The 21,450-nt window shown below is 49.3% G+C and overlaps 2 protein-coding genes across 2 annotated transcripts in view; both read left to right on the top strand.

Annotated features, from left to right (window-relative positions):
* Window positions 1-15,178, top strand: part of LOC125756234 (echinoderm microtubule-associated protein-like CG42247) — an 82,963-nt gene extending 67,785 nt beyond the window's left edge. Inside the window, exons 3-6 of the mRNA XM_049411580.1 lie at window positions 5,664-5,720; window positions 13,802-13,843; window positions 14,702-14,758; window positions 15,036-15,178. Coding sequence (XP_049267537.1) covers window positions 5,664-5,720; window positions 13,802-13,843; window positions 14,702-14,758; window positions 15,036-15,178 — 299 coding nt within the window. The remainder of the gene's footprint in view (window positions 1-5,663; window positions 5,721-13,801; window positions 13,844-14,701; window positions 14,759-15,035) is intronic.
* LOC125756224 (echinoderm microtubule-associated protein-like CG42247) lies at window positions 15,107-21,212 on the top strand. The gene is made up of 4 exons (XM_049411581.1): window positions 15,107-15,377; window positions 18,616-18,765; window positions 20,043-20,112; window positions 21,027-21,212. Exons 1-4 carry the CDS (start codon window positions 15,223-15,225, stop codon window positions 21,210-21,212), a joined length of 561 nt encoding a protein of 186 aa, XP_049267538.1. The 5' UTR covers window positions 15,107-15,222.
* The last annotated feature ends 238 nt before the right edge of the window (window positions 21,213-21,450 follow it).

Genomic DNA, 21,450 nt, shown 5'->3' with positions numbered 1-21,450 from the left:
GTGCTGCAGGCATGCTATCTTGAATGACGGCAAGAAGGATATAATCTTTGTCTTGAAACTATTGATATGTCGCGTTTACTGGGGGTCAATTTTTCTCCTTTGTCAGAAGGACGCGGTGTACATGCTCGATCGAGATCGCTTCTCTGTGCGCTCTACATGCGAAACAGTAAATCGTGACTTATTCCACTTCTTCGACCGTGTGTGTGCCAGCAGTTTGTTTATAAGGCGGCGTGCACTATCGTTCACACATTAATGTATAACCTTCTGTATTCTGTGCAGACAGTGTGTAAGCCGCACCATGTACACGTCTTTGCTCTTTTTGCTCATGCTTTTTACATTGCGCGCTCCTATGCGAATGACACTGTTGTCGCTGTCTACCAGCCGTGCATAATACACAAATTTTCCATTAATGCCGGTAGTTGCGGCGTAGGTCGTTAGCAATTCATCTAGATATCGTGTCTTAAAAGGCTCTTGCTTACGACGTCCGAAGGCCTTCGAAACGCTCACGGGGACACTTCATTTAAACAGGGCCACGTACACCGAGTGGAGCACTGTGTTTCTGTAAAGCTGGCTTTCCAGATAGCGATCACTGTTCCCAATCGACCTTGCGCGTGAGTGCCTCGTTCAATGTGCACTACCGTGACTGGTAATGCACCTAGCTTGATTTCAAAATTTGGGGACTAGCTTGCAGTCAAATTTTGTGTGTTTTCAATGCCCAGCTGAGGCCGCTTGGCGTCCGGCGGAGGCAAACTGCGCGTGCGCAGCGCTGCGAAGATCTTTCAGACTTGAGCACCGTCTTAGTCTGTGCGCATACGTGGGCGTTGATTACACGCCTCGCCTTGCAAAAGCTTTTCGGAAGATGACGTCACATCTCTTCACGCTATGGCGTGCAAATATAACCTTAGTATTCATTTCCTTCTTAAGACTGGCAGCGCGGAAACGACAAGGACGAAGGAGGCACGACAGACGACTTTTAACTGAAGTTTTCTGCAATAAACTTCAGTTGAAAGTCGTCTGTCGTGTTACTTGCTCTCCTTCGTCCTTTCGTTTCCGCGCTGTTAGTCTTACCAACTCGTCCAAAGATTTGCTACTCATTTAATGTTTCCACGTCAGTGCGCGTGGGCATCGCGGAAGCTTACAATCTTATTTTACAGTTCATAAAACTTTTCAGGCTATTTATCAGAAAATCAGGAGGTGGTTCGCCGGGGTGATGCACCTTGACGCGGCCACCTACGCGAAAACGACTCAGACGAAGGAATAAAAATCCTCGTGTGAGTCGTTTTAGAGTAGGCACGTTCGAATGAAAGTATAGAAAACTGTGCTTTGCGAAAGCATGGATTTTACAAACTTGGGAGCGCACTTTGTGCCATGCCAATAATTTCATTTTTAACACCATAAAAAGAAAAGTAGAAGGTGGGGAAAGAAGGCTATTAAGAGAGCCGACGATCTGTCGCGGCCCGTTATCAGCCCGACTAGGACGGGGAACGGGTCTATATAATGCGTGTCCACGTTATACAAACGCTGCAACGAGGAGCGCGGACTCCGAGTCGATAGAAAAATGGCACGGCCGTAAGGCGCGTGCACCTCACCGCCAATGGGCGGCGCTTATCTTCGCGAGGAGTCTGCTTTCCGGACGCCGAGATAAGCGCGGTACACGGTGCAGCCGCAATGAGCGTACTTCGACGTAAACAAATAGGGCCTGCCGAGAAGAACGAGAGCAAAAAAAGCGAGCTCCATAAAGGACGAATGCAAGCGACTCGTGTATCGAGAATCCATGCAAGTCGTCGTAAGCCAATGTTTGTTCCCTCCGAGGTCTTTCGCAGAGATTAATGACGAAAGTCGGGGCTTTATTTTGCTCTTTTACCTCTAGTTGATTGCGTCTAGGCGAGATCCAGAAATAAGCTCAAAAATGAGAAGAAGATTGGGACGCGACTCCAAGGCATACGTGGATATGGCAACGCGAGTGGTTTCTTTCGACTCTGCGGGACGAGCCAGAACAAGGACGAACGTGTTTGTTTATGTACGCCGCTATCGACTGACTTGGACTGCACGGTCGGTTATTTCTTCCGACGGTAGCACGGCGTGTAAAATTATTTGCGTTTGTTGTGCCAACAGAACCACCAACAGCCAACACGGCCAAGAAGAGAGAAGTACTTTTAATGCGAGAAAATCGGAGAGGTTGACCTGCTACTCTGCGTAGGGGAAAGGGAATGACGATGACAGTGGCCTACGTGCTCATCCATGCCACAATGCGTAGGCATTAGCTTTAGAGCTTGAAGGTGAGGTCCGTTGAGAGTGTCGAGAGAAATTTACCCCGGCCTGGCGCGAAACTGACCTTAACGTCACAATGACGATATATAAACTGACACAAGGCATCGTCACTTGGTGAAAGGTGGACCGACCCGGAGGCAGAGCAAACAAATGTGAGGTGCAGAACGCCTCCGATCCCGCAGGCACTGCAAGACCATGTTGGGTCTTTCGGGAGGGTCAATTAGTGACGCAGAACTATCGGTAACTTGACTATCGATAGCATCGATAGTTTCTTTGAAACTATCGATAGTGCAATCGGTGGTGCCGTCGTTAATATTACTAGCGATATTACTGCCACGCGTGTTTCTTGCTTTGTTTTGATGTATTCGGGTTTCACCCACAAAGACTGTTAGCAGCGTTTGACGCAGACCGCGCCGTAATGTTTGAGAAGGTTCACGATTGTTTGAGATCATTCTGCTACGATTACGTGCCAGAAGCGAATAGTCAAGTTTATTCGAGAGCTTACGCGAGAACCAGCGATAACGCTGGAAGGTTCGATGACTGGTGTATAAAGGACGACTCGTTCCATCGATGATCAGATTACTCGACGGCCGACGACTGTTCTCGCCGCTCTCAGTGCGCAGCGTGTATCGCTTGTGTTCTGAGTTTGAATTTTCTGGGCACAAGTTCGCCCAAATAAGAGCTCCGTATTTCCCAGTCTTGTTGCAGCAGTCTTGATAATACTATCGATATGTGGTATGAATACTGATTACTGCTGTGTTAATACTGGCTGTTTCTGGGCCATATGTCCAAAATATTTGCGATAGCCTATTTCACTTAGCTAATTAATGAGCTCTTTTTGGCGAGAAATAATTATTTCCGCACTGTGAAAATGCGGAATATGTCGATCATAAATCATATCCAAAAGCAACCATTACACCTTCCAATTGCAAATTAGTTCTTGATAATTTTAAATTTTGAATCATAAAATGCAATATAAATTTGAAGCCGCACAGTTCCACCACATGTAACGCCTTCCTTTCCACTGCAGATGAACAGTCTGACTTAATTGTCATGTGTCAGCCAAGCTTTCTGGTGCAGGAACACAACTTTCTTGTCCTTCAGCCTGCTCCTCCGGCTTCACCACGCGAGCGGGAAACCAAGTTTATTCTACATGAGTTCGAGTTGTTGACTTTATACTATCGATAGTACCATAGAATTTACTATCGATAGCGCTATCGATAGCATGTTTTGCCATCGATAGTTCGACAGTGACTCAGCTGTCGACCGTACCATCGATAGTTTTGCATCACTAGGGTCATGCATCGACTGAGAAGAAATTCGGCAGATCCCACGCCTCGTGGTGATCGGTCTCATGCGATGCAGTCAGCGAGTAGTTGCCTATGCTGCATTTTTTTTGTTGCTTTGAGCCAAGCGTTACGAGGGGGATCGACGACTTTTTGTAAGTGTAGTAGTTGTCTACACATCGTGGGCTTACCAGGCACGTCAGCTACACTGGCGTTTAAGTGGTAACTTATAGTCTGAGGTAACGTGAGCATTCACGTTAGAGCACACACGTCAGTATTAACGAAACGAAGTGCACTTTACGGTGCGATAGTGTGAATATTTACGGAACTTCTGTTAGCGTATTCCTCCGGTGTCGAGCAACGCTTGGATATAGCTTGCTGATTTAGAGGGATTCAAATGTGATGTTTTAGACTGCTATAAAAGCGGAGCGAGCACTGGAACCACAATTGACGTCAATCCGACATGACGCCTGTATATAGGAGTACATATGTAATGTTTATTTCTTTGTTATAAAATTAGATAACCAGCACTGCAACCACAATTGATGTGCACCGAGATTACGCCTGCATGGTCTTTTCCAAAGCAGTTTCATGACCTGGCGGGGCACTGTGGTAGAATACCTCACTGCGACTCTGAATGCTTCGGTTCGATTCCTGCTGGGATCCTGATTTTTATTCTTTGCATTCGTCGGGCCAACGCTGCCGGCATCGGTTTTTCTTAACGCCCTCGCATTTAAATTGCCAATGTCTGTTCTCGCCGTTCCTGGGTAGATATAAGCTGTCAATCACCCGTGGCGCATACCCGCGGCCCGTGGCATACGGGTATGTGCCACGCGTGTATGGAGAAGGGTTTGACGATGTCCGCGACAGGATTTTTACGTTATTCATGTCATGACCAGACAGTCATATTCGTCAAGCCCTCTTAGGGCGCATTCACACTTGAGACGCCAAGAGAATGCGAAAACGCCACAGCGTCCGGAAAACCGTTATTCACGAGCATGGAAAATGTTCACATTTGTTCTGCCCCTCCTGCGTGCTGTCACCGCTGCCGCCTTCGCCATTTCGAGAATTCATTATATTTTGCCCGTTTACTGCGCATTTAATTCCTTACCGAATTTAACTATGCTTGCAAAACACGGGAAAGAAATAGCTTTCACCTTTTCAAACCGTTTTTCGGGAGATACACCAGCAGAAACTACATAAGCGGGCACGCCAGCAGCGGCGGCGGCGGATTCACCCGGCTGCGCAAAAGCGAGATACGTTGCGGCACGCCGACTCGCTGCTGCTTCACCTTCTGCGAATTCCAGTCCTCTCGGCAATCCTAATCCAAACAGGCTCTCGAGAAACGCGTTCTTGTTGAGTTTTGTCGCGCTGAGTCGCACTTGCGTCGATGCGAGCCACCGCCGACGCCCTGGCCGCCATGTTGAATTAGCGGTCGGCCGTTGTTTACATCGGGTGGCTAAGGTGGTGCAGCCAGATTAAAGCTTCCCGTGAAGCGGAAAGGCGATCCGCATTCGCGTGGCGGAAAAATCGGTCTCGGACCGATTTTTTCGCGTCGGTCTCGCCTCCTGGTTTTCCGGCCGTTTCGGCGGCGAAGCGAGTGAATTTCCGGTTAGTTGTGCCGCTTTCACCCCTTCGAGGCCAAGCGTGAACGCGCCTTTACCGTCCCATGTCAATTTTGGTCCACACCAATTAAAGAGGCGATGACGAGAGCACCCAGAGATAGATAGATAGATAGATAGATTCGCTAAGATTCGCTAAGATTCGCTAAGAAACGCTTCGCAATAAAAAAAAAAAAACAGATGGCTTTCGCCTTCGAGTCTTCTTAGGAGACCCTGTGAGCTTTTGTTTTATTCGCTATGCACGGAAATTTCAGCAACGAACTCTCTTGTATTAAATGTCCTTTACCGCTGCTTTCGTTCAGTTCTTGTTTACAGCTATATCACAATAACGAAGGTAATCTCTCTTCACAATCTGAGCCATTGAGGGTTCAGACACCTGTAGCTTCCAAGCATCGCACATTACACTGGGCGCGCAGAACAAATTCTGAAGCATACGAGGCGATGTTCAACGTGCTGCCTTCTTACTTCATTTTTTTTTCCGCAGGCAGTTTTGGTTCGGGAGAAGAGAATGAACGGACAGAAGACGAAAGCGCCAAGGAAGGTGCGTTGTCGCAAGTGTGCAGCTATGGTCACGTGTGCAATGTTCGGGCTGTAAACGTGGCACCCTGTTTTTCGTTTCAAGTTGATTTCAGTTTGAGATGGATTTCTGAAGAGCGAATCCCAAAAAGGATGTATTTCTAAAATTTTAGTTATTGAATAAAAATACATACAGACCCTCAGGTTAATTCTAGGGCTTCATTTCTCAGTATTTAATTCGTCAATCACATTATTGGAGAGATAAACGTAATTCTTGAAATATTGTCACGTGGTCGTGACGTCGACGAAGAAAGCAGTCGGCGTTTGCAGAATGAAACTGTTTATTTGGCCGAACTTGTGGCCGGGAAAATGAGAACTAGAACTACAGCAATACACGCTGTACAATGATAGCGGCGAACAGGGCGTCGTCTCGATCAACTGACAAGCGGTCACGCGCGTCGGCTTTTATCCAGGCGCTATCGAACTTTCCAGCAATATCGCTGGTGGCGGCGTAATCTCTAGACAAAGCTAGAACATTCGCGTGCGGGGCGCAATCTTAACAAACCGATCTACTACAATCGCGACGCTTCTAGAACACTACTTCGCGGACAGCGTCGAGCGTTGATAACCGTCCCTGCCGGTCAAACCCGAATACATCAAAACAAGACAAGAAGTGGGCGTGGCATTGCCCCCTCTGAAAAAGCATCGTCCCGATGCTTGTGAAAGAACATAGAAGAGAAAAATAAAAACAAGTGCATACACAAATAAATTAGTACAATAACAAAGGAAAAAAAATAGAGTCCCCAGGATCGCTAACGCGCAAAAAACGGCTTAAGGCGCACGACATGGACGACTTCAGGTCGCGCACGGCGCCGCTGAGAGTTCGTAATGCCGTCAGGGACAACCTCATAGTCGAGTGCGCCGAGGCGTCGAAGTACCCTGTACGGTCCGAAGTATCGTCGAAGAAGCTTCTCACTAAGTCCTCGTCTGCGTATTGGCGTCCATACCCATACACGGTCACCGGGTTGGTATTCCATGTGGCGTCGTCGAATGTTGTAGCGGCGGCTGTCAGTCGCTGCTGGTTCTTGATCCGTAGGCGGGCGAGCTGTCGTGCTTCTTCGGCGCGGTGTAGGTGTGGTCACGTCGATGTTTTCCTCGTCGGTCGCGTTTGGTAGCATGGCGTCGAGCGTCGTTGCCGGGCTCCGTCCGTAGACCAACTTGTATGGCGTCATCTGCGTCGTTTCCTGTACGGCCGTGTTGTACGCGAAGGTCACGTACGGAAGGATGGCGTCCCACGTCTTGTGTTCGACGTCGACGTACATGGCCAGCATGTCGGCGATGGTCTTATTTAGACGCTCGGTGAGGCCGTTGGTCTGTGGGTGGTACGCGGTGGTGCGGCGGTGGCTTGTGTGGCTGTATTCCAAGATCGCCTTAGTCAGGTCAGCCGTGAACGCCGTACCTCTGTCGGTGAGAACCTCTGGGGCGCCGTGTCGAAGGACTATGTTCTCAACGAAGAACTTGGCTACCTCAGCGGCACTGCCTTTGGGCAGGGCTTTTGTTTCGGCGTAGCGGGTGAGGTAGTCGGTTGCTACGACGATCCACTTGTTGCCGGAAGTCGACGTCGGGAACGGCCCCAGTAGGTCCATCCCGATTTGCTGGAACGGCCGGTGAGGTGGTTCGATTGGCTGCAGAAGTCCCGCGGGCCTCGTCGGTGGTGTCTTCCGTCGCTGGCAATCTCGGCAAGTCTTAACGTAGTGGGCGACGTCGGCAGCAAGGCGTGGCCAGTAGTATTTTTCCTGTATTCTGGCGAGCGTGCGGGAAACACCGAGGTGCCCAGCCGTCGGGTCGTCGTGTAGGGCCTGGAGGACCTCTGGTCGCAATGATGAGGGCACGACAAGAAGGTAGTCGGTTCGAAGTGCCGAAAAGTTCTTCTTCATGAGAACGCCGTTCCGTAAGGAAAACGACGGCAGTGCTCGCTTGAATACCTTCGGAACAACGGCGGTCTTGCACTCGAGGTACTCCATAAGGCCCCCCAGTTCCGCGTCGGCTCGTTGCCTTCGGCGAAGTCGTCGGCACTTATAGTTCCGAGGAAGCAGTCGTCGTCGTCCTCTTGCGGCGGCGCGTCGACGGGGGCTCGGGACAGGCAGTCGGCGTCAGAGTGTTTTCGTCCGGACTTGTACACGACGGTAATGTCAAATTCTTGAAGTCTGAGACTCCATCGTGCGAGACGACCACAAGGGTCCTTCAAGTTAGCTAGCCAACATAAGGCGTGATGGTCACTGACAACTTTGAAGGGCCTGCCATAGAGGTAGGGGCGAAACTTTGACGTAGCCCAGATGATGGCAAGGCATTCCTTTTCTGTTGTGGAATAGTTGGCTTCTGCATTGGATAGTGACCGGCTAGCATAACTGATAACCCTTTCAAGCCCGTCAGTCTTTTGCACAAGGACGGCACCGAGTCCTACGCTGCTTGCGTCGGTGTGTATTTCCGTATCGGCGCAATCGTTGAAATGCGCAAGTATGGGTGGCGTCTGCAGGCGTCGTTTAAGTTCTTGAAATGCTTGCACTTGCGCCGTTTCCCACCTGAATCCACGTTAGCCTTCGTGAGAAGCGTCAGTGGTTCGGCGATCCGTGAAAAGTTTTTGACGAAGCGTCTGTAATAGGCGCATAAGCCGAGAAATCGGCGCACTGCCTTCTTGTCGGTGGGTGGCGCGAAGTCGGCGATGGCAGCTGTTTTCCGCGGGTCTGGGCGCACTCCAGACTTGCTGATCACATGACCCAGAAACAGGAGCTCGTCGTATGCGAATCGGCACTTTTCTGGCTTCAGGGTCAGTCCAGAGGTCTTGATTGCTTGAAGTACTGACTCAAGCCGCCGGAGATGCTCGTCGAAGGACGAGGAAAACACGACGACGTCGTCCAAATACACAGGCACGTCTGCCACTTCAATCCGGCCAGTACGGTGTCCATGACGCGCTGGAACGTCGCAGGTGCCGAGCAAAGACCGAAAGGCATGACCTTGAACTCAAAGAGGCCGTCGGGCGTTATAAAAGCGGTCTTTTCTCGATCTCTTTCGTCTACTTCGATCTGCCAATAGCCTGTCTTGAGGTCCATCGACGAAAAGTACGTCGCGTTGTGAAGTCGGTCCAGGGTGTCGTCTATCCGTGGGAGGGGGTACACGTCCTTCTTCGTGATTTTATTCAGGCGCCGATAATCAACGCAGAAGCGCAGTGTCCCATCCTTCTTCTTCACTAACACCACAGGTGATGCCCACGGACTCTTTGAAGGCTGGATGATGTCGTCGCGAAGCATTTCGTCCACTTGTTTCTTTATGGCCTCACGTTCTCGCGTCGAAACTCTGTAGGGGCTCTGTCGGAGTGGTCGAGAATTTTCTTCTGTTATAATTCGGTGCTTAGCAAGGGGCGTTTGTCGGACCCGCGATGACGACGAGAAACAGTCCTTGTATTGCAGGAGCAGGGTTTTGAGCTGGTCTTGCTTGACCTTCGGAAGGCTCGGGTTGACGTCAAAATCCGGTTCGGGACCTCTATTCGTCGAAGCAGGTTCGGCAGCATCGAAGAGGGCGAAAGCATCGCTGGCGGCTACACATTCGTCGATGTAGGCAACCGTCGCACCCATGTTGAGGTGCCTATATTCGTGGCTGAAGTTTGTCAGCAGTACCTTTGCTTTACCGTCATGCAGCTCGGCGATACCTCTTGCGACGCAAATTTGACGGTTCAGGAGTAGTTGCTGATCGCCGTCGATTACACCTTCAAGGTTCGCAGGTTTTTCGGTGCCGACGGAAATAATGACGCTGCAGCGCGGCGGAACGGTCACCTGCTCTTCTATCACCTTCAGTGCATGGTTCCCTGGCGTCGCGTGGCGTGGGAGCGCTTTGTCTGAGCTTAGTGTTATCGACTCAGACCTCAGGTCGATAACGGCGCCGTGGTCACTTAGGAAGTCCATTCCGAGTATCACATCCCTGGAGCAGTTTCGTAGGATTACGAAGCTCGCAGGATAAGTCCGGTTATTGATGGTGACTCTCGCCGTGCAGACACCAATCGGTGTTATCAGGTGGCCTCCAGCTGTCCGGATTTCGGGTCCACTCCAAGCGGTCTTTACTTTCTTCAGCTTGGTGGCGAATGGCCCACTGACGACGGAATAGTCGGCTCCGGTGTCGACGAGAGCTGTGATGCTGTGCCGTCGATAAGGACATCGAGGTCGCTAGTTCGTCGTCTTGCGTTGCGGTTAGGTCGTGGCGTCGGATCACGGCTTCGTCGATTTGTCCCGCTGTTTCTACGTTGCGTCGTCAGGTTTTCTTCGGGCCGCGAAGTTTCGTCGTGAGGGCTCCGTCCGGTTTGCGTCGTGTTCTGAAGGTCTCGTCGCGTTGTCGTCGTCGGCGGCCGCGGAGGATCTTCGGCATTTCGTCGTACAGCAACCGCACCTCCATCGGTTGCTGCCCTTAGTTTCCCGGATACGGGCTAGGCGACCGGCCCCGGTTTGGGCCAGTGTACTGCCGGCGGTGCGGTGACATGTAGCGGCCGGGCGACGGCGAGCGGGAAGCTCGTCGTTCTTCCCACTGTGTTCCGGTGAGGTAGTCGTCGATGTCGCGAGGCCGTTCGCCTGGCTGCGGGCGGCGCGTTAACGGCGAATCCGCGTAGCCCCATCTGTCGATACTGGCATCGGCGGTATGTGTGGCCGGCTTCCCCGCAGTGATAGCAGAGCGGCCGGTTGTCAGGGGCACGCCAAACGTCGGTCTTTCGGGGGGCGCAGCGTTGTCCTGTCGGCGGGCGGTATGGCGTCGGTGGTGGTGGCGGCGGTGCCTGGCGGCGGAACTGCTGCGGCGACGCGGCGTCTTGACGTGGGCGAGGGGGTGGGGCGTTGCGTCGGGCTGCAGCAGCATAGCTCATTGCTTCCGGCTGAGCCTGCGGTGCTTCGGGAATTCGAAGCGATTGCCGGACTTCCTCGCGGACAACGTCGGCGATTGAATGCACTTGATGCTGCGGCGAAGGTAACAGTTTGCGCAGCTCTTCCCGCACAATCGCTCTGATGGTGTCACGCAGGTCATCAGACTGCAGCGCCTGAACCTCCCCGTAGGTCGTCGTAGGAATGCGGCGGTTGTACTGCCTAGTGCGGATTTCTAGTGCCTTTTCGATTGTGGTGGCCTCTGAAAGGAATTCCGAGACCGTCTTCGGCGGGTTGCGCACAAGTCCGGCGAAGAGTTCTTCCTTCACTCCCCGCATCAGGAAGCGAACTTTCTTTTCTTCGGACATGGCTGGATCGGCATGGCGGAATAGTCGAGTCATTTCTTCGGTGTACAGTCCGACGTTTTCATTGGGGAGCTGTACACGGGTCTCGAGAAGGGTTTCAGCCCTTTCCTTCCGGATGACGCTCGTGAAGGTGTTGAGAAATCCGGTGCGGAAGAGGTCCCATGATGTTAGCGTGGACTCTCGATTCTCGAACCAGGTCCTTGCGCCATCTTGAAGGGCGAAGTAGACATGGCGTAGCTTCTCGTCGCAGTCCCAGTTGTTGAACGTGGAGACTCGGTCGTATGCCTCCAGCCAGCTTTCTGGATCCTCGCATGGTGATCCGCGGAATGTCGGCGGCTCCCTCGGTTGATGCATGACGACCGTTGTAGGCGCCACAGCGGTTGTCATTGTGGCTGTTGTCTTCTTCGTTGTGATCCTGGTCTTGTCCGGTAGGGGTCCGTATTGTGGGGGTAGTCCTTCCAGTCTGCGGCTGCTCGTTCATGTTCCGGACGCCCCCGACAAGCCTTGTACCCAGCACCTCCACCAGATGTCACGTGGTCGTGACGTCGACGAAGAAAGCAGTCGGCGTTTGCAGAATGAAACTGTTTATTTGGCCGAACTTGTGGCCGGGAAAATGAGAACTAGAACTACAGCAATACACGCTGTACAATGATAGCGGCGAACAGGGCGTCGTCCGTCGATCAACTGACAAGCGGTCACGCGCGTCGGCTTTTATCCAGGCGCTATCGAACTTTCCAGCAATATCGCTGGTGGCGGCGTAATCTCTAGACAAAGCTAGAACATTCGCGTGCGGGGCGCAATCTTAACAAACCGATCTACTACAATCGCGACGCTTCTAGAACACTACTTCGCGGACAGCGTCGAGCGTTGATAACCGTCCCTGCCGGTCAAACCCGAATACATCAAAACAAGACAAGAAGTGGGCGTGGCAATATGTTTCAGCGTTTTTTCGATCTCATTTTGCAAGCGTTGTGGTTACAGACATGACGTTATTTGGTCGGAGAAAGTCATATTGTTCCTTTGAATGGGCGAACATTTAATCACTTGTGAATGAAGTCGAGCCATCTTCTAGCATCTGTACGCTCAGTGTTTTTTTTCAGCTCATTTTCTAAGAATCCTGCGGAAGGCATGGCTGCTTTAAACGAACGGGGAGCAGTGCAACCGCCTTCGTCTATCGTTCAAGGAGGAGGACGGTCTTGCAAAGCATGATCGAACTGTCCAGCCTCCAAAATATTTGAAAAGTTTGTTCCCGTTCAAAAGCATAGCGCTAGACGGTGAACAGGACGACGCATACAATGATGTGGAAAAGGACCGGCAGCCATACCGCCCACTCCCTGAAATGAATCCGCCAATCGTTACCAGCCATATCGGTCCACGTCACTTACACGTTCTGGTTATTCTAGCCAGGACATATGTTCCAATATGAGAATAAAAGTCTGGTTGTACAAGACAGACTTAAGAAAGCTGGGGAGGCCTAAACATGCAGTGGCATCATGCCGCCCGCCAAAGAAAAACTTGGGCTTGCAAGTAAGTTCTGCGGAATCGCGCAAGGTGGTAGAGGGTTGAGAAAGACACACAGGCAGCCACCCGTTCGTAGTACACGAAGCAACAAGAATACCCATGCTCAGAAAGAAAGCTTCTTAGTTGCCGGGAAATTTGTCCTGGCCCGCGGACCTTGGTTAGCTCCTGGTTGGCTCAATTGGTAGAGCGACGGCCCAGAAAGGCGCTGGTCCCGGGTTTTATCCCCGGACCAGGACGAATTTGCCGGCAACTAAGAAGCTTTCTTTCTGAGAAATCCGTATAGATTTTCTTGTGTCTTCGGGCTACGGACGGGTGGTTGTCAATTTTCCTTTCGGTTTATAGCAGCGAAGGAGAGGCAGGTACGTTAACCAAGAAATATAGCACATTGCTACCCTTTAGAAGGGAAAACGAATAAATAAGAAAAATAAGCTCTAAAACGGCAATTTCAAGGTGGCGTCGCGACCCGCGTTTTCTTTTTGCACATTTTCTCGCTTACCATGCGTCTCGTCCCGGCAAGCGTGGTGATTTTGGGATTGTGAAAGAATAATTTACTAATATGAGAAAGAAAATCACTTTTCCTGATGGCTGACGTTAGATTTAAGTTTCTTTGTCTTACGTTTCCTCGTTATAGTTTATTTGGCAACATTTAGGTCCCCGACCTCCTGATGATCTCAGACTTGTTAGTACCGGACGAGCATGTTAAAGTCGCAGACTTTTCATGTTTGATTATTTGTACCCACTGGAACATTACATGACGGGTGGGCATACAAATGACGGAACTGGTGGCCATGACGATGATGCTACGTAGATGCGCCACAAGATTCGACGACAAAGTGAGGAGTATCGCCTATAAGAGCAGTCATTTATTAACTCCAAAATTTTCAAGATCAAACAGTCACGAGCCCGTTTTCTTCCTGCGATGTGTTTAAGAGTGAAACTATCGGCCACTCGGCGTTATTGAAGCTGGGCACTGTCCGAAGTTAGTGTTCTAATGTTGCCCATTTGACATGTCCTTGGATACTGGCTGTTCTTGCTTTAAGATCACTTTTATTCCTTTAAAGTGACCTAGCCAATTCTGCAGGTGTTAATTGCTGGCCTGCAGTTTTCTTGAATGAATGAATGAATGAATGAATGAATGAATGAATGAATGAATGAATGCGCATTATTTTCGGGAATACAACAAGGACCAACTTTTGTGTTTGAACCGATGTGCAGCATTTCGCTGCATGTTGTCTCCTCTACTCCTTTTCGCAACTCAAAATGCAGACAGCGTTTGGTAAAAGGATTAACATTGCTTTTTCACGCCGTGTTTGCTTGTGCAGGCAGCGCTGAATCAGACGAGGAGAAGAGAGAGAGCGAAAGAGGCAAGAATGAATTGTTTTCGCATGTAGTGGTAGCTTAGTGCAGGAGTACTTTTTTAAGACGTAAAAGAATGTTGTGAATTGGGGGAGGAGTGTGTGCCACGTCACGGATACTTTATGTGGCGAAATGTGCTTTCCTGGGAGAGTACTCGTTGCTTGCCATCCTGTCAAAAATATGTGGAGGCAGTTTGCTTACTGGGTTTCGTGTTTAAATTAATTACATGCTCTAGAAGACATTATTGGAAAAGGCGAATCAACGTAGCCACTCTCCCTTTATTTAGCCTCCATGTATCGATTGAAGGGACACTGAAGTGAAAAAAAAAAACGATTTTATTCGTGCAAATAAATCACAATTTCACTACACCGAAATTACCACTCTTACCGCGAGAAGACGCTTGTTAAGAGAGTAAACGCGCAAAAATACAGGAGGTGAAGCCGCCTGGAAATTCCCGCAGCGGCTTGCCGTGACGTCATAGATTTTGACGGTGTCTACTAGGGCCTCCGTAATCGTTTGTCGCTAAAGACAATTTACATTGTGTGCTGAGGGACACAAAGTCCTCACGTAGCTATTTTCGGAAAATTTCATATAGCAAATGTGGGGAAAATACGCAAAAAGACTGAAATTCGTGGCGCCACACTAACGTTCACATGCTGAAGTTTCGCCGCGAAATTCAAACATGAAACTTTGACTTTCATTTCCTCTTCCAACAATGTAACCTGTGACGGTGAAATTAATCGTAATACAGTCCCAAATTCACATGCGTAAACTGATTCAGTGTCTCACTTGAGCGTCCCTCGAAGGTTGTTTCACGATACGAGCTTAGCAATAACTGAGAATCCGTTCTTATTCCATGTCTGCAGGCGACTTGCAATCGGAGGATGGGGACAGTGAGCCAGAAGACGGAAGTACAAAGCAAGGTTCGATTGCGAGCGTAGTTGCACGCAGTGCGTAGCTACGTAGCTTTAGTTCTCGTGAACTTTCTTCGGATGATTAGAATGTGTCTGTTTACGCGCACCGAAACTCTTTTTTTTTTTTTTGCTCCGCGCGCACGCAGCGTTCACTTAAGGCCGGTTTGCGAGTGCCGTATGAGTGTCCCTTAGATGTATGCTTGTGCCTGAAAGAGGGTTATCGACAACCAGGAACCATTAAGGTGGCATCCAGTTAAACTTCTTCTGAACGGAACTTCCCTTGCAGGTTCACTTGCGGAGCGGGGAGATGAGCGCGCGGACACGCCGTTTCCCGAGCTTCACGGAGGCATGGACGAGGTGAACGGCGATGAGTGGGAAGCGAGCGCCGAGGATTCGGCGATGGTGGCCGACCACACGCCACGGCGGTGAACGACGTCGAGCCTCGAGGCGAGCCGCAGGCCAGTCCCGTGCACATGGAGCAAGCCGAGCTGGGCTCGCAGGCAGCCAGCGGCAGCACGGCCACTACGTCGACCAACTGGTCATCGCCCATGTCGACCGAGACGTCGTCCACGTCCAGCCACAAAACGCCCACCAGGAGGTTGGAGAGGAGGCCAGAAATATGCTGGGTGTATCCTTCTGTCGGTGATCATTTGCATGTTACAGCGCCGCAAGCACTCGGAGCCGGCAGTTGTGCCGGCAGGCTGCATTCCTATGCGGTTACGCTAAAACGGAAGTCAATCAGTCTTGGCTTGTGCAGTAATATCTCGTTACATTATGTACACTTTTTGGGAGGCAAATGTCTACTAGTGGTGAAGAAAATGGAGGTCAAACTTAAGTTTCCGTGCCCGCAGGTGTGGATCAATTTCAAACACAAAATCCCCCCTTCTCGTGCATTGGCTACGGTGTTGTGCAAGTAAGCAGGGGGTTTTGTTTCTTTTTTTTTTCTGATCGGATTTAATTTCAAACGTATCTTAAGTTATCCCACGTTTTTTAATAAAATTCGTTGTGACCCAACTTACTTGGATGTTGATGTTTTCCTTCTTAATCTGCGATTTAAGCGCGGCGTCCGTAAATCAGCCTGAATTCTCTGACTTGAGACAAGATAAAATATTAGGAGGAAGCACTTGAACAACAAGGAACGCTTCAGGCAACGGCTGCTTTCCCTGGCAGCCTTTATGCACCTAAGCTATCTTCTTGAGGGCGAATAACATATGAGGGTACAAAAAAGTAAGGCGACGGAAGTGTTCAGAATTCAATAACACCTGAGAAAGAAATACTTCTTACGTTTTGCGTACAAAGAGTTCGTCTTAGCGGAAAAAGCAAGCCCAGGCAGCCATTTTTTTGCAGGGATCAGTTATGATAGGGAGGAAGACGAGCTGCAAGGACTGCGGTAAAAAAAAATGACAGAAAAAAAAAACTAATTCGGTGTGTGTCTCCTTTTTGGTTACTTTTATTTTTCCTCGCTCTCTTTTTCCTTTCCGTCCACTTTCGAAAATGCGCATGATAGTCTTCGGATTACTCGCCCTGTGGGGCCCTGGTGGCTTAGTGGCTTACGCGTCACGCTTCTAAACATTCAGCGCGAGGGTTCGATTCCCGGTCACGACTGCAATATTTCGATGGGTCGAAATGCAAAAGCGTCCGTATCTTCAGACAGCAGTTTCAATTTCTGCCACTTTCTCTTAGCACATCTTACGTTAAGTGGTTTGCCTTTCGGTACAGCTCTCTCTTTACTTCTTCCTGTAGCTCCTGTGTACTCTTTTCGAGGCTTATGTCTGCTGAATTAGATTTTTTAAGAACACTAATTTCATAGAATGTTGTGCGCCTGCTCACAAATTGCCGTTTTCATCCTACTTATTGCAGCAAACCGCGTACGAGAGGTCCAGCGCTAGTTTCGACGCTTCGTCGGCGGCCAGATTTAGCATTCACTTGGCGAATTCTTCTGAGTTTTAAATAGACCAGGAACAAGCTGCATGAGAACGTGTGTCACGGATTGCTGTAGAACGCAGCAGCAACAGGCAAAAACCGGGACCTAAGGCGTTCTTCTGGCAGAGCACTGCGCCGCACCGCAAAAGAATTAAGCCATTAAATGCTTCCTATATAATAAAAAAAAACTTTTGTTCGCTCAAGCGAACATTGCAAAAATTATGAAAATGACGTATACGTCCGGTGTGTTCCCTCAGCTGAATGACGACCACCGTGGGGCTTTTGTCCCGATTGTGGACCCTAGCTGGCAGAGCAGCGTTGACAGCAGCCTGCGAAGGTATGGCGGAGGAAAGACTGAGACCACTTCCATTACATTTATTTGTTGCGTATGAGCTCTGTTGCTTTTCATTAATTCGTATTGAAGAGCTGTAGTGTTACCTAATTCGCTTTATTTTAGTGTATGCAGTGACTATGCAGTTTTATCAAATGATCAAGCTGGTTAGTAATGCGGCCGTTCAGTTGTCTCCCTACTGGTGGTTTTGAGCATACTGCCGCACCTGGGGAAAGGGAACAGTCAAGCCGCCACATAGAGTCCCTCTCATACGGTCGCTGTAAGTCGTTTATGTGCCGGTCGTGGTCGTGCAAACGTGTGTCTGCAGTAAAGGGTCAGATGCAGTTTTGCTTCTCTGTTCGCTATTAATCATACTCGTGGACTAGTTTTATTGGCAATGAAGCGAAGGCTACAGAGTCAAACTGCGTTAGTGTTACTGTTAATAAATGTAGTCCCCAATTGCGTCGTGTTTTCTACGTGAAAAAAAAAAAAGAAACTAGAGACCATTTCACTCGGTGAAGGTGGGTGAGCAGCGTAGCTGACGGGCGCGAAGTCTCCATGCATGGGCAAATGTCTAAGAGACGCGTAAGGGTAGACTGTTATTGTAAACTGCGGCCTTCGCTAGAACGCTGTTTTCGGGAGGCATCGACATTGCGTCTTTTTTCTAGCGTTCGTCAGCATCGTGAGCGGCCCCCTAAAGAGCACGTTTGCCATCACATTTTCGCAAAGCCAGAATTTTCCAGGTTTCTGAAATTCCCATGTCGGCTTTACGTGTTGTCCCGCGGAGGGCACCACTAGTAAAGGACCGCATAACCAAGGGAAGCAGCCGCGACAGGCTCGCCGCCGCAGCGGACAATGGCGAGACGGCAATCGCTGTTGTTTGTGGACTGCGCACTGGCGTAGCCAAGGGGGAGGGAGTTATATATATATATATATATATATATATATATATATAATATATATATATATATATATATATATATATAGCACGCATGACAATACTTTTTGGCTCCTCCGTCTCCTCGCAACCGGACCACATCGCGTTGGCGTAGCTGTGTGCAGAAGTTCCCCCCCTTTCCCTGAGTTGCCAAGACAAGTTGCCAGCGAGTATAGCGCTTACGGACTGGGCTTCTTGGATGTCGGAGCGAAAAGACAAGGACGAAGGGAAGAAACACACACACACTGGCGCTACTGACAACAAGAACGTTTACTTTCAATCACCAAGCCGACTGATATACCTATTTTTGCACATGACATCCACGTGACCACTTGCATATAACATGAAAAAAACTAACAACACAATCAACAACATGACAGGCTGAAAACTTCCTACGACGAAATTTACCGCTTCTGGAACGCCGGCAACAAGACAGGCCTTAGCACGTGCGCAAGTAGTTTAATTCCGTTTTACTCAATGACAGTGACGTTTTGCTGAGACAACTTTCGCGAAATAGTCCCTTCCCTTCGTCCTTGTCTTTTCGCACCCACATCCAAGAAGCATGACAGACCAACAAGCCCGCATCGCTACCCACGGACTGGGCGTTTGGCGAGTCCAGACTGCGAACACCCACCCGCTGTAAAACCAGAACCATCCTTGACATGCTTATGTCAGCCACGGCTACCAAGGCAACGGCCCATTTAACAACCTCCACGTGGTCCGCTCAGGTGAGATCCTCTACAATGTGGCGGCTCTGGCTGTCCTCTTCAACCGGTCCAAGCACCAGCAGCGCTTCTACATGGGACACTCTATGGACATCGACTGGTAACAGCCACTTACTCAAAAGCACAGAAGCCATGCCTTGCGGCCTTATAAGACGACGAGCCGAAGGACAAACGTAGATTTCGTTTCGTGGCTCATTGCTGTCAGGCTTGATATATAGTTTGCCTGTGCTAGATGGTCGCACATAGAGAGGGGGGTTTCCAGCCGATGACGAGGTCGTCCTTGTGTCCTCGTCAGTGTAATTGCTGGAAGCCACATTTAGCTGTGTGTATCGTACCTAATTAGGGTGCATAACTTTACTTTTGAACTAGGCCAGCTTCAGTGTCGAATCTAAAATGTACTTTAATGTATTTTCTCTTGTAAATTCAAAACGCAGGCAAAGCTACAGACTACACGCAGAAAGCATTCAAGGGCACGCAACGGTAGCGGATGCGCAGCTATATCACACACTTTCCTCGAATTTTTTCTCCGCGTGTTGCGTTTATGAAAGAAACTTCCACTTATGAATCGCCAAAACTAGTTGTCTCACTACCTGGTCAACGCCAAGTAGTAAAACAGTTCTGTATTGTTTTGCTTGGCTAGAGTCTTTGCAAAATGTTAGTCAAAGCAAGCACTATTTTTCATAAGGTTTACCTTAATTACGTTCAAAATTCAGCAAATAATTATCTGCAGCCATGTCTACGTTGGCCACTGCTTCGTAATCACCGTGATCGCGCGGGTATTGCCAAATTATTTGTTTAAACTTAAGTGCAATTCAATGTGCTGGTGTTTCTTTCTCGGCTTCTGCATACATGAACTCCTTTTAAACTGTAAGAGAACGGTTTGAGCAAGCGTATCTTGCCTTTTTAACTCAGATTTTTTGTAACTAACTCGGTATTTTTAAGCTATGAACATTGTGTAACGCGGGCTGCGTTACATCGGTAATCATCAGCGGGGGAACAGTCAGCAGATGGCAGTTCACAAATTGCAGTTTGCAAGGCAAAGAACCTTTCTTACAAGTCGCCTCCGTACGCTCTTTTCTGTAACTTAAATTCGTGCACATATCGTTAAGATATACGCTTAAAAAGAGGCCGCGCGCTGCGGCTTTGAAGATACCCGTAATAACTTCGTAGACGCTTCCTTTCACCGTTGTTGCGTAACTTGGGCACGGCAATGGGCGTACGAAAGAGCCGCGAAATGAACTTCAAGACAGTGTAATTTTGGGTTTGTTGGTTCATGGTCTTGAGGTATGTAACCTTTGCGCTTTGTGTGTCGTTTCGTTCTTTATTTTGCGTTTATTCTCCCTGCGCTACGCAACCTGTGATTCTCTGATATTCCAGCATTGCGTACAATTACAACGAAGACGTCGCGGCGACGGGACAAGGCGCTGGCTTCAACCACGCACCTCCGGTAAGCTTCACCGTGAGACATCTTTGTTAGGCACTTTGAATGCACGTGAGGCACACGAAGGGACCGCTATCTGCTGAAAAACGTCGCACAAGTATTCATTAGTTCTCAGCGGGCGCTGCGCAAAGCTGCACAAAAGGGCTAATCTTGAAGACTCTTTTCCAGAGCCCTTTGATTCACGCTGTATCTCTGGCGATGTCCACAAAAGCAAAGGCAACAGCTACGCTTCAGACTTGGGGTTGTCTGGGCAGTCGTCCATTGCCACTTGCTATAATAGCGGGACCATAGCCGCACGTGAAGCAGGTTCATGAATATGAACAGCTTTCGGTGCAATGAAAGACGCACGGACATCTGTTCGGAATATCCGCAGCGACTGCATACAGTGACCCGCCTTCGATGCCACTCTTTCATGTTATAGTGCTTGCCAATGTTAAAGAGTCTTTTTTATCAGTACCATTTTTTTTCTTTTTTGTTCATGTAATGCGAACTTTGCATAGGAGTGAAATAGAGTAGGTGGAGGCGCACTGCTTCAAAGCTCTCCAGTTATTCCCCATCTAATTTTACATACCAGCATAAGCGGCACTGCAATGCACGACTCCAATGTGTCGTGTCTAGAAAACGAATTTACCCCATTCTACAAAAAGTATTCGCATTGCTTCTTGATTTAACTGAACAGAAAGCACGCCAGCAACTAAGTTTGAACTACCAGCGCTTGTTGCGCAGATGATTTAGCAGATTTAGGCAAGCAAGAGAGGATATTCTTCACCATATGGGATGGTTATATTACCGCTTTTCACAGAAAGAAATTCACTGCACGGAATTCATGCCAATTAGAAGCAGTAGACTTGAATCCCGTAAAAAATGGTCTATTCGCGATGTGCATTTTGCCAGTTACGTTACTTCTCTATGTTTTTCAGGCTCACATTCGCATTTGGAAGACCGACACACTTGAAACGCTGGCAGTTCTTGGGGCGGGAATAATAAACGTAGGGCTGTCGTGCCTTGGATTTTCGTACCAGGTGAGATACATAAGCTTCGTCATGTTAGCGCACAAAGAACTTTGTCTGCTCAGTTTTTGTTTCACAATAAATTTTGTTGGATAATGCATGCGACGCACATCCCTTTTCATGATTCTGTATTCAAGGTTCCCCTAAACTAGAGAACTGTCCGGGCCGAGCCCGTGGGTCGGGTTCGGCAAAGCAAGCAACCGCTGATTCGGACCCAAGCCGGACCTCAGAACTTGGGGCTTGTGTCAGGCTCGGGTGGGCCTGAGTCCAGCCCATATTAGGCCCGGTTAAACTGTTTTAGAACTCTGCAAGGTCACGTTTTGTTTGTCTTCGC

The sequence above is a fragment of the Rhipicephalus sanguineus genome, unplaced genomic scaffold (assembly GCF_013339695.2).
Source record: "Rhipicephalus sanguineus isolate Rsan-2018 unplaced genomic scaffold, BIME_Rsan_1.4 Seq451, whole genome shotgun sequence".
NCBI classification, from domain to species: domain Eukaryota; kingdom Metazoa; phylum Arthropoda; class Arachnida; order Ixodida; family Ixodidae; genus Rhipicephalus; species Rhipicephalus sanguineus.
This window is presented reverse-complemented; position numbering and strand designations above follow the sequence as displayed.